This window comes from Salmo trutta, chromosome 16 (genome assembly GCF_901001165.1).
Source record: "Salmo trutta chromosome 16, fSalTru1.1, whole genome shotgun sequence".
Taxonomy (NCBI): domain Eukaryota; kingdom Metazoa; phylum Chordata; class Actinopteri; order Salmoniformes; family Salmonidae; genus Salmo; species Salmo trutta.
The window spans coordinates 51,030,278-51,042,618 of NC_042972.1; the positions used below are offsets into that span (position 1 = coordinate 51,030,278).

General features: G+C 44.5%; 1 protein-coding gene across 5 annotated transcripts; it reads right to left on the reverse strand.

Annotated features, from left to right (window-relative positions):
* Positions 1 to 371: 371 nt before the first annotated feature.
* On the reverse strand, positions 372 to 12,289 carry LOC115150977 (RNA-binding protein 5). 5 transcript variants are annotated; one of them, XM_029694858.1, is made up of 25 exons: positions 12,156 to 12,289; positions 11,913 to 11,946; positions 8,090 to 8,261; positions 7,816 to 7,971; positions 7,573 to 7,642; positions 7,071 to 7,144; positions 6,154 to 6,237; positions 5,775 to 5,835; positions 5,204 to 5,269; positions 4,937 to 5,097; positions 4,620 to 4,717; positions 4,376 to 4,463; positions 4,210 to 4,281; positions 4,048 to 4,111; positions 3,865 to 3,947; positions 3,627 to 3,747; positions 3,376 to 3,467; positions 3,100 to 3,279; positions 2,774 to 2,914; positions 2,391 to 2,465; positions 2,074 to 2,268; positions 1,851 to 1,925; positions 1,605 to 1,708; positions 1,259 to 1,388; positions 372 to 934 (listed from the first exon to the last, which is right to left on the reverse strand). In XM_029694858.1, the coding sequence occupies exons 2-25, from the start codon at positions 11,927 to 11,929 to the stop codon at positions 809 to 811; spliced, it is 2,505 nt and encodes an 834-aa protein (XP_029550718.1). In that variant the 5' UTR covers positions 11,930 to 11,946; positions 12,156 to 12,289; the 3' UTR covers positions 372 to 808. The 5 variants fall into 5 exon arrangements, with proteins under 5 accessions (XP_029550718.1, XP_029550715.1, XP_029550716.1 ...); XM_029694855.1 differs by having other exon boundaries at positions 2,391 to 2,468; positions 12,156 to 12,288; XM_029694856.1 differs by having other exon boundaries at positions 7,816 to 7,974; positions 12,156 to 12,288.
* Positions 12,290 to 12,341: the final 52 nt, after the last annotated feature.

The following is a 12,341-nucleotide window of genomic DNA, read 5'->3' on the forward strand; positions in this document are numbered from 1 at the left end:
CTTAATTCTGGTAGAATGGCCATGCCTGTGGGAGGAAACACGGGGGGGGGGGGGGGGGGGTCGACGGCATCTGCAAAACATTTACTTTAGGTTGAAATCAAATGAAGGGGCCCTGCTTCAGAAGTTCGACCCAAGATGGTTGTAGACTGAAGAGCCCATACAAACTATAAACAAATACGAGTTTCTCAATGGTTTTTTTTTTACTGACCGACCCCCAAGTTTGGAATGCGCTTCGAGATTTCATTTTTCACCAAGTTTGTGAAAAGTAGTAATTTGAGTGCGAGCAAAAGCAAAGTCTGCAATTGAACAGCTTGTTTACCTAGAGATTGCAAAAGTCATATGCTCAGCATCCACAATGAAGTCCACATGAATTGGTTGATCACTCTCATTTAATATTTTCTGTACAAAATGAGAACGCATACCATACAAACTGTACATTTATAACATGCCGATAAAATACTATTGCCACAGCAAAGAGGGGGGTGGGGAAAGAACATGCCTATCTTAAAATTCTTACACAATAAAATATATACAAATCATAAACTACATAATTCATAGTTTTACATTTCTCCAATAGACAAGTCCTTTCTCCGTTTTCCTATTCCCTAGCAGACTGATGACACAATGTGACTGCATTACAATCCCTGCCATTACAATCCCTTTATCTCAAGGCGTCTGTTTATGGATGAATGTAGGGAGAGATGTTAAGATGCCCAGGGATGGTGATTGCCCCACACAGAAACCCAGGGAACATAGCACCAGGTCAGCAGGATATGGCTGTTCTTGGGAGGCAGGTATATTTGGCAAATCACTCCATTTCAGTGAAGCGGGCAAACATGGCTTTGCGGACAGCATCTTTGTAGGTGTCTGAGGCAGACAGGCCGTAGCTGCTGCCTTTGGTTCCCAGACCAGCTCCCTTCGCCCTCAGCTGGGCCTGTAGGGAGATAATAGCGGGTCGGAGATAAATAAAGCCGTTCAACACTGGCGTATTTAAATATATATATATAATAAATAAAATCTAATATATAAATAAATAATTAGGTGAGGAGACAGGCAAGAGGGAGAAAGTGGTTAGAGTGTACCCAAAAATGTAACCCTGGTCTCTGGTGCATATGTGAAGGAGTGTTACCCCTACAACGCGGTTCTGCACTTAAAAGAGCAAATTTAGCAGACTTTGTTGTATATGAAAGATATCTTCACAGGTTTTGCTTTTGGGTTGAAGCAGCACTATTGCTGATTTTAACTGGACGAGATTCACCTCAATAGGTGCAGTGATGCCCTGCTGGTTGCGGCCCAGACCTCTGCCTTCCTGCCATCCCATGGCCTGCAGCATCTTGTTCCCAATGTTGTCACTGTTCAGACCGTCTTTGGTGGGTTGTTCATAGTTACTGCAGAGGAGAAGGGGGAAATGACACAACACAACCATTGTTACCCAATCTCACTTCACAGTGTACATTTATAACATGCCGACAAAATACTATTGCCACAGCCAAAGGGGGGGGAAGAACGTGTCTATCTTAAAATTCTTACAATAAAATATATACAAATGATTGGGTAACAATGATAATAAGAATAAGCCTGATTATAGCACAGTAGCAGCTTACACGACTGGTGCTGGCTGTGCTGTGAATTTCTTCTTTTTGGGTGCTGGGGGTTCAGGGATGCCGTATTTCTCTCTCCTCTCTGCAGCCCGGTCTCTGTACTTCATCTGTTCACAGGGAGGGAAATAGAAAATGAATGTAGAAACAAACCTGACAACAGGGTTTCTATTAACCAAAAGTCAACCAGTAACATTAGACCAACAGTCAACCAGTAACATTAGACCAACAGTCTTCATGTCTGAGGCTCACCTCTGTCTCTTTCCTCTCCAGCTCTTCCAGCTCAGCCTCACTCAGCTTAGATCTGCGGTGGACCTCCAGGTTTTGCTGGGATTTGAAGACAAATAAAGATCAAGATCCCTTCACACTGAATTCATACATAAACAAGCTCCTTTCACATAATAGATGTTCATTTTCATAACAGTTTAGTGAGTAGACTAAAGTGGGGTTCTTCCTGGGCGTCAGTGATCAGCACCTTGTGAAGGTCAGAGAGCTGCTGGTGGCGCACCAGGCCGTCCTTATTGGGGAACTGTCTCCTACACAGCAGGCAGGCCATCTTCTTCCAGTCGGTCAGCTGATCCTGGCCCTGCTCACCACCATCGCGCTCCGGCTCTGCTGCACCCCCCTCCTCTGGGTCACTGTCCCCACTGTAGGCTGCCACCAGACCAACCTGGGGAAAGACACGACCAGATAGTTACCATACAACCAAGTAGGTACCATACAAGACTGGAAAATAAAATGTATGATCTGTCATTTCTGAGCATACATTTGAGTCTAGTATCAATATCTTACCTTGGCTGAGTTGATTGGGGCCTGCTCCTCTGGGCGCTGCACTGCTTCTGACATGAGCATTTCCAAGCTTCCAGCCTGCTGCAAAGTCACAACAACACTAGTCACTGCCATCAAGTCACCTCTTCAATCTGACGCCATCAAGTCAAAAGTGTCACTGCATGAGTCCTCTAAAGTAGCGTTTCCCCGAACTCGGTCCTTGGGACCCCGAGGGGTGCACGTTTTTGCTTTATCACTAGGCTTGATGATTAGTTGATTATGTGAACCAGCTGTGTAGATCTAGGGCAAAAAACAAAAATGTGCACCCCTTGGGGTCCCGAGGACAGAGTTTGGGAAACCCTGCTCTAAAGGATTCTAATCGTCATGGATAGACCTAAAATGGCTACCTTCTTCTCGAAGAGTGTGAAGCCTGCGTCGGCGGCCGCGGCCTCTTTCCTCTCCTCCTGGCTGACGGGCTGGAAGCTGCTCTTGAAGTTCTCCTTCTGCTTGTTCAGACTCTTCGCCCAGCGCTCCATGTCCTTAGCAATCTGGAAAGAGCATGACAACTCAGTCAAACAACACACACTTTAATAAAACACCCCTTGACAGCAACAAGGGTTTCATGACATTGTCCTGATACCAACAGAACGTAGAGACGGCAACGCCCCTCCGTTTTCTCATATACAGCTGTACCGCCTTGACATCTGAAGCGATTCCGGTCTCCTCTGCGTACCTGCTGAGCCGTCTTGCTCTTGGGCTTCTCTTGTTTCCTCTCCTTGGATTCCTTAGCCTCTTTGCTAGCTGCTGCTGCGTTTGCCGTCTGCTCAGTTTGGTCGGCGGCTGAGGCAGGGACGTACGTCTGCTTCTCACTGTCCCAGTACAGGTACTGCTGTGTTTGGGAATTATAGTAGTACTGGAGGAGAGAAGATAACTGTCAGTCAACTCATGAGGCATGGTGGAACCATTCAAAATGGCAACAGAAAACATTGACCGGTGTGTGGGTACTTACATGGGTATTTGGGTCGTAGTAGAGGCCAGTTTCAGGGTCGAAGTAGTAGCCCGAGGATTCGTCATACTGGTAGGTGGAGGTGTCGGGAACAGCTGGGGATGAAGACAAGAGTATGGAAGATTACAAACAATCAAAACCCTGGCTTGAGTAGAGTAGATCATTTTAAATCTGAAAGCATTCCACCAAGTTTTTATGCTTCATTCGGCATTGGAACTTGCAGTGCCAATTAGACAGGAGAGGGAGGCTCTTACCAGTGTCTGTGGCCAGTCCAGAGAGTGTCGCTGTTGCTGTGGAAACCGGCGCTGTAATGGTTGCAGCTGCCGAGTGAACGCCGGTCTGTTTTGCTTCCAGTTGCTGGGCCAATTGCAGTGCCTGCAGAGACACAATTGGTGTTTGTGGGAATCTTTAGGGCAAGCATACTGTCTGTGGTGCAGTAAAGGCGACGGTGTGTGTATTACCAGCCCCATAGGTTAAAAGACAGAGACTCACCTGTGTGGCAGTGTGACTGATGAGGCGGGGTTGGTAGACCTGTGCAACCTGTGAGATCACCACTCCTGTAGCAGCTGGGGCCGCTGAGAATAAAAGACACCCAGGCTTTATTACACGCGTTCTCCTCAAATTAGAAGGCTATTAAAAAAGGCATGGACACTGAATGCAAATGTTGCCTCTCACCGCCCAGTATTCCGTTCCCCTGGGAGAGGTCTCCTGCTGCCTGCTGGTAGTAGGCCTGGTAGTCCTATCGACACAGCAAGGCACACATTCAGTCACACATTGAAGCAGCAGCGTCTGCAATGCATCCCAGGTATTTACAGACTGGGGTAACCATCACCGTACCTGTGTGTAGGGAACGTAGCCCTCCTCTAGGTAGCTGTACTCTGACAGCTGTCCTTCAGCACCCTGCTGTGGCTAGGAAGGAACCCACTGACTGTTAGTATGTGCATCGGGAAAACAAAACGTCACAGGTTAGTATACGAGGAGATGTGGGTTTGTGCGCGTTTACCTGGCTGGAGGACCACTGGGCAGCAGCGATGGCTGTGCTGGCCACAGAGAAGGCACTGATCCGGTTACAGTCTGGGAGCAAGAGATCCCTGAAGAAACCAAGAAGAGTAGAGATGAGGGAGACATCTCCATCGCTATGCCCTCTTGAGGACATCCTCCACTGGAATTATGCTGAGAACACTATAACTCTAACCATTGACACCTCTTAAACCTAACCACGGACATCGCTGTGACGGGACACTCACTTCCTGGCACTCTTGGCATAGTCCACACCGATGGTCTTCCCATCCAGCTTGAGAGGGGGCTGCAGTCCTTGTAAGATGGTTAGGAGCTGAGAAGCCTCCTGTGATGCAGAAACAACAAAGCACTTAAGACTAAACATAGTCATTTCACTTACAGAAAAAAGTTCATACAGACTCCACTAAACCAAGCCAAAGATGAGAAACACCAGTTGATCATTAACAATCGAAAAAGGGGAACATCACTGAAGATACAGAGGTCGCTCTGTAAAGAAACTCAAACCAAATAAAATGTTGAGAGCTCTGCTGAAAGGCTGGCATACCAGAGGGGAGGAAAGCTGTACGAAGGTGAAGCCTCTGTTCTGGCCCGTCTGTTTGTCCTTGATGAGACGGATGTTGCTGGTTGACAGGTTGGCGTAGGGGGCCAGGGCCGTCATGATGGCCTCCACAGTGGTAAGGGGGGCTATGTTCCTAAGGATGATCGCTGGAGAGGACACACACACACACAGTATAAGTGATCCCATTGGCTCTCAGACCCCCCCCAGGTCATCTGACAGGACTTAGTTTCATGACGGCGGAGAGGTACTCACTGTCGCCATAGTAGTCTCCGCTCTGCTGGGTCTCTCGGACTCCAGTGGCGTTGCTGGTTTCACACTCTGTTGGGAAAAGCAGGAAGAATGAGAGCAGGGCATTAGCGTCGCCTCGCCCTCAGTACCCATGACAGAGCCCAGGACATGAGTTAGAAAATGTTTCTGCTCCACAGGGATTTGACATCCTCGCTATTCCACCTGTCAATTCTCAAGTACGTTTTCAGCTAAATCTGTTTTGTTCACAATACTAAGAAATATAATTAGTCAGGGCTCTACGCGGACCTTTTTTTAAAATGTATTTTTATTACAAGGAGCACATGTGCGCTAAGTTGAAAAATGTAGGCGCACACAAAGAAATTTAGTAGCACAATGACAAATATATATATATATTTTTTTAAATTCCAGGTCGCACATCAAAATATTTAGGCACATATGAGAGTAGAATGGTCGCACTGTAGAGCCCTGTATCTGTATTCTCTATTGCGCCTGCACCTGTGCGTAGCCCCATGGCATTGTCTCAGGCCATCCAGATGGGTGCAAGCAGTGGCTTCCTGATTCAGGAACTACTTACCAGCTTTGGATGCTCCGCACCTGAAGCACTTCAGCCTCCTCCGGAAATTGTACAGGCCGCACTGCAAGCAACCGGTCACATTTTTTATTGAAAATACAGCTACTTAGGTCCAGGACACCGCTGCCTCAGATGAATAGCAAACTAAAAGCAGTGCAGCATTGGGTGCTTACCTGAGCCAAACGCTCACACTGGCAACTAATAAAATCAGGCATTCCTACACCTAACAATGTGCTCAAAGTCATTTGGCAGGAGCTCATTCTGGACTATAAGGTAACAATTGATTGCTTAACATTGTCACGACAGCATTTCAGATAGGAGTGGAAGGGGAAAACAGTGTAGGCAGGGTGGGATATGGAGTCAAGCCACAGCAGAAACTTACAGTGTTGCAGAGCCAGTCTTCAAACTTGTGCCGGGGGTTGCTGTAGTGCATGGCCACACTCTTGCCTTGGATGACCAGGAGTTTCTGTAAGAGGGGGGACAAAATGTTGGTCATTTCAAGCTTTCCTGGCTGGCGCAGGTCTCACTCTAGCTGCACCCAAAATACAAGCAGTGTTGGCAAGGAGGGAAGGGAACCCCGGTTGGCGTTTGTGTCAAAGACAGACGGAAGGATGTGTATGTGAGCTTGTGTACAGAGGGTTCTTAAGGTGTTTGGGACCCGAGTGTCCAGACTGAGCCGGAGCAGAGTGTATGTTAACATGATAGAGATACTTTGATCGGCTTCCCTAGAACCAGGGATATGCTTCCAACAGACAAATTAATTTGCTAAGAAGTACAGCATGAATCAATCACTAAAAAGAAAAAAAAACATCAACTGACAAGTAAGTGCTCAAATTTGGAGGACACTAGGCTAGGAGCCAAAATTCCTTATTTTCCCCAATGGCCTTTGACTATCTTTTTTCAGAAAAATGTCTTCCTGAGTTATCTTACCAGTCAGACTGCAGGGTACTATAATCTCAAAAGTGTTTTAAGGTAAGTTTCCGTTAAATTAGGCTACATGGCTCAATTTTACTGACATCGAACGTCTTAAAACCTTAGTCTTACACCCTGAAAATATGGGGGGCAGTGAGATTAAACAATTATCAGTGAAAAGTTAAATTAACCCCTAAAACCATGCAGTCTTTACGGATACCATATTAAGATTCCAATATAGTATTCTCCAACTAAATTCCAACTTAAATCCACATTTCCTTCAAATCATTTTTTGTTCTTATTCAGTTCACTTTGGTTGCCATTTGGTTCTCTTTTTTTTCTCCAGATCTCCAAGGTAAAAACTAGACTTGGCGATTGTGAAGCAACCTGATTGGTCTCCATCCATCGGGTAGCATCTTGCAAGTGATAAAACTCCACGAAGGCGAAACCTCTGCTTATACCTAGAGACAGCATTCAAATATAGACGGGAGGAGTGTTAGTCAGAGTCCATGGGCACAACATTCAAACTCTGTCACAAACTGCTTCAGGACCCAATATGGCAAACAGTGGGCCCTTAATTTTGGGTTTTGCCATAGCAAGAAATCCTGCAGGGTGACACTGGACCATACATCCTCAGTGTGCCTATATGCATTAATTTATTATTTCATTTGAAAACAGCGCTTGACTGGCTGATGCTCTTACTTACCTTTTCGCTCCACATCTTAACAGAATGTAAAATATTGTTTCTTTGCTTTTGACATTAATTCATAACGACTTCATCAGATTTTTATGTTGCTATGGCAAAACTGAAGCCAATTGAAGCAGATTGGCCCTGTGGTCAAAGATGGCGGGGGGAAAGGAGGGACTCCATGGAACGCCTGGGTCTCACCTGTCCTCTTCTTCATCAGCCGGACATCTATTGGCTGGGGTCCCTCCAGCTGGTCCAGGGCAGCTCGGATCTGGAAGGCACAAGAACATTTAAATCCGTAGCCCTCAGTTCTGCAACACGTTTCAGTTGACATTACACAGTTGCTAACATCTCCTTTAGTTTCACTGTATAGTCTACTCTTCTTTGCACAAACCACATTATTGACCGGTGGGTGGGGTCTAAAGCAGAGAAAGAAGAACTTACGTCTCCCTCTGTGACGTGAAGAGACAGGCCCCGGAGCATGATGGTCTTACTCTCCTTCTCCTCCCCTGGCTCCCCCCTGTAGTCCTGCTCCGGGTAGTCTCCATCAGAGTGGTAGCCTTCTTCAGATCTATCGCTGTTCTGTCGCTTCCGTTCTCTCTGCTGGCACGGATAAAACAGCGCGGGTCAGTGTATTCTCCTAGTCGTCAATAAGATTGGTTTTGGCTGCACTCCCTAGCCAAGTCATGTCACTGGGCGTCTGACTCGGAATGCATACCTCTGGACTGGCTCTGTTCCCCCGGTGTTCCCCTCCATCGTAGCGTTCGATGCGTCTCTCCTCACCCCAGCGGCGCATGACGTGCTCTCGTTCCTGGTCTCCTCGCTCTCGCCTCTCACCCCGGCCCTGATTGTTGCCGCCGTATCTGCCGCTACGCTCTGTGCGACTCACCCTGTGCGCACAGGCATACGCACATAGTCAAAACGCAGATCTAATTTTGACACACTCAAGGAATAAGAAATGGGTTCCAATGTAATTATATGGCTCAAGATAACCTCCAAGTACTATTATTTACAATTTTAACAACATAACCCTTACAATTATGTTTTTTCAAGCAGAAACAAATCTACTATTGCATTGTTGTGTGGGATTTAGTCAGTGTTATTTTGCAAACCACTCTGCTTTTTATTGTGAATGCCACTGAAACTCTGCCTAACGCCCTAACCAGTTTATATCCTGTGCAAGTGACTCATTCCTACATCATACTTCAGTGTTCATGTCGCTGGTGTTTTGAATGGGTTTGAAGATTACATCAAATTAATGAAAACCCGATCATAAGATATATAAAAAAATGATATTTGTGTTTATGGATGATTTTACTTCTGCCAGATGCTAGGGATGTGAAGAGTCACCGATACGCATCGGTCCCTGGTTCAAATGATTAAGAAATGAGTGCATCAGTCCGCGGGACCCAAAACAGATCCAAATGTAGCACGCGTCGGTCAGAAAAAGATTGAAATGTTACAAATCGCCAGTTCACCAGCATTTTTTTCTTCTCTAAAAACAACTTTCTACCTTCCGAAAATACCTCATCTTCAGTGTCGTACTGAGCATGTCATTATGTTGACAATCATTGATCTACAAGTCATTTTGAATGCCGAACACACCCAGGCTATAGCAGTAGCCTAGTCTAACTGCACGCTGTGTGTGGTGCTGTGCGTGTGCGCTGTGCGCGTGCGCACTAGCCAAAGAAAGGTAGGCCTATTCTTGCATTCAAATGTTTGTCAAATGGCTGCTTGCACAATGTTAGGGTTTATTAGTGGAGTGACAACCAATGTAATTTGCTAGGTTATTTTTTTTATCAAAATGCTCTGTTGAAAATTGTGTTTTACCGATTGTTCAGGTTCACCATGAGCAATACTTTTGTTAGTTTTGCTTTAAACAATCAGTATATATGGTCATTTTTAGATAGGTGGAAACAATTAAATGATGAGAGCGGCGTAATATCCAAAGTTGTGCTACATATTCATTGGCTATGTCAGAGCTAAATATTGATACATTACTAACACTTTTAATCTGAAGAAAATGAAAAATTTATTAGTGGGTGATGGTGATTTCAGATCAAAAGTGTGTGTGTGTGGGGGGGTAAAATACTACTAGTATGTATAAAAGTATTTGGTTTTAAAGATACTTAAGTATCAAAAGTACATGTATAAATAATTGAAAATTCCTTATATTAAGCAATCCAGATGCCACCATTTTCTTTTTTTACGGATAGCCTGGGGCACACTCCAACAGTCAGACATCATTTACAAATGAAGCATGTGTGTTTAGTGAGCCAGCAGTTTAAAGGCATTAGAGATACCAAGGATGTTCTCTTGACAAGTGCATGAATAGGACCATTTTCCTCTCCTGCTAAGCATTCAAAATGTAACGAGTACTTTTGGGTGTCAGGGAAATGTATGGAGTAAAAAGTTAATTATTATCTTCAGGAATGTAGTGAAGAAAAAGTAGTCAAATATAAATAGTATAGTACAGATACCCCAAAAAACAGCTTAAGTAGTACTTTAAAGTATTTTTACTGAAGTACTTTACACCACTGATAGACATATCATTTACACACACAGAAGTCAGCTCAGACAGATCCAGCTCAGAGGCCCAACACATGAGCTCCACCAGCAGCAGATTTGAATTTAGAATGGGAAATTAATGTGTTTATGCAACAAATGTTGGGGCACCGAATCATATCGCACCAAATTGCATCGATTCATTCCTCCAATCAAACAGTCACACTGAATCCTTTTAAACGAAATCATATCGCGTATCGGAGCCCATGTAGCTATCTAGATATGCATCAATTCATCTTGAAAGGGAAAGACGCACATCCCTACCAGATGTCTTTCATTGCGTTTTTAGGAGGGAGAGTTGTTTACTCTGTACTGCTAGTAAACCGTGGAATGGTAATGTAAGCAATACATAGTGTTATGTTATAGCTAGCTAACTTTAGTAGCTAGCGAGCTACATGCCAGAAGATACAGACCCTACCAATACGCTTGTTTACACTAACCAAACAAAGTAGGTGTCAAAGGAAAACCTGAACCTAGATCCCCCTACATTAAGGTCTGTCAGGGTAGATTCTCCTCTGCACTGTTCAACCAATCCAGTAAATGTGGAGGAGGGGTTAAGATGGAGTGTCGCCTTGTTAAGGTCCAACAGCTGAAGTCGCCCCGCAGGCTCTCTTTCCATTTTTCCTTGGGGGCTCGGCAGAGGTTAGTTTACACTGATCTGCACTGACATCGGAACGCAATCATGGTTACCATATGACACTGTGAAGCCGGCGCTGAATATAGGTGGGAAAATGTACCTCAATGCACAGATGGGATATGCCACGGATATATTGAAGATTTAAATACTGCAAATTGTCCTGGAAAACTGCCATTTTCATCCCCAAGCTAACTAGCAGTAGCCACTGTAGCCATTTTGAAATGGCTGTGTCAGCCAATGAGCTCTGTTCAACGCGACATGCCATTCCATAATGGCTGCAGTGGCTATTGGTAGGTTGAATGAGAATAAAATGGGCAGTTTTCTGGGAAAACATGCAGTATTTCAATCTTCTCGGCTGCGCAGTGTGGATAAATGCACAATTTTGAGTAAAGTGGCATATCCCATTGATGTATGTTTTGTGACCCATCTCCCGTGCCAGCTCCACATCGTCTTAAAGGCATAGCCATTTAGAATGTTATTGTTTTTGTGCAGCTGAGCGATGTTCTATCGATTCCCTGGGCATCTGAGCTATTGCCGTTTAAGCAGGCAGAAATTTGGTCGGTATGACGTAGCATTCCGATAAAGCAGCTCTCACGACACTGGATATGAATACGACTTTTAGAGAACATCTATCATACATGGCAGGTTTCAATGCTGGCTGAGGTCAACGCGGGAGATTGTCTTCTCTCGAATAAACCATGGATTCCATTTTTACGATATTACCTCCAGAAAGCTGTAATTTACGAGAGTCTAACATTTCTCTTATTTGTCTGCCTCGTCAGTGCATTGCATGGTGCCGTTGCGGATGTCAGACTCCACTCTGAGGCACATCGATCTGCAGGTTGAACATGGTGAGATTGTAGACTCCTAAATTGATGTTGCCGTTTTTTTAGGCTATTTAATTATTTCAAATGCTGATATTGACTTTGGTACTACTGTGCATAACTACCTCACCAGCCCACAGAGCATTGCGGGTTTTGTAGTTGACTTGAGCTGTAACATTGACAGATTTACATTTTTGTAATTTAGAAGATGCTCTTTTCAAGAGTGACTTACAGGAGTAATTAGAGTTAAGTGCCTTGCTCAAGGGTACTACAGACTTTTCACCTAGTTAGCCCAGGGATTCGAACCAGCGACCTTTCAATTAATGTTCCAAAGCTCTCAACCACGTTGTTACCAACCTTATTATAAACGACAAAACGAAACATTAAACCAAAAAATTCAATGTTTTGTGACACTGTAAATAGGAATGAGTGGATTTTTCCATTAAACTAACGATTGTGTTCCGACCTCAGTGCAGTTCACTAACGTTATATTGTTATGTTAATTTGTTACTCACCGCTTATCAGCTCCCATTTCAATGGTTGTCACGACTATCAAAGATTGGGGGGAGAGAGAAAACATTTATTGGCTTGTCTACTAGAAGCTACATGGTGACTCATAAGACAGTACTCTATCATTGCTAAAGTTACGTTATAGCTAACGTTAGCTAGCTAATGACCTAAGGTTACGCTTTAAAACGAACCAGCTAGCTCAAAAACAAACAGTAACGTAACAACTGTACAGAAGCATATTAACTCACAATTTAAAAAACCTGTAAGAGATTCCCGATGATGATCTGTTTGCTAAATAGGTTTTGCAAACAATTCAAGTACTTTCACATTTCACAGGAAAAATGGTTGCTGGTCTTCAGCACCTTCTTCTTCCCAAGATGCTTTGCGGCGGGGACGTGGAAAACAAAATCACCAAACAATGAGCCAGATGTTTC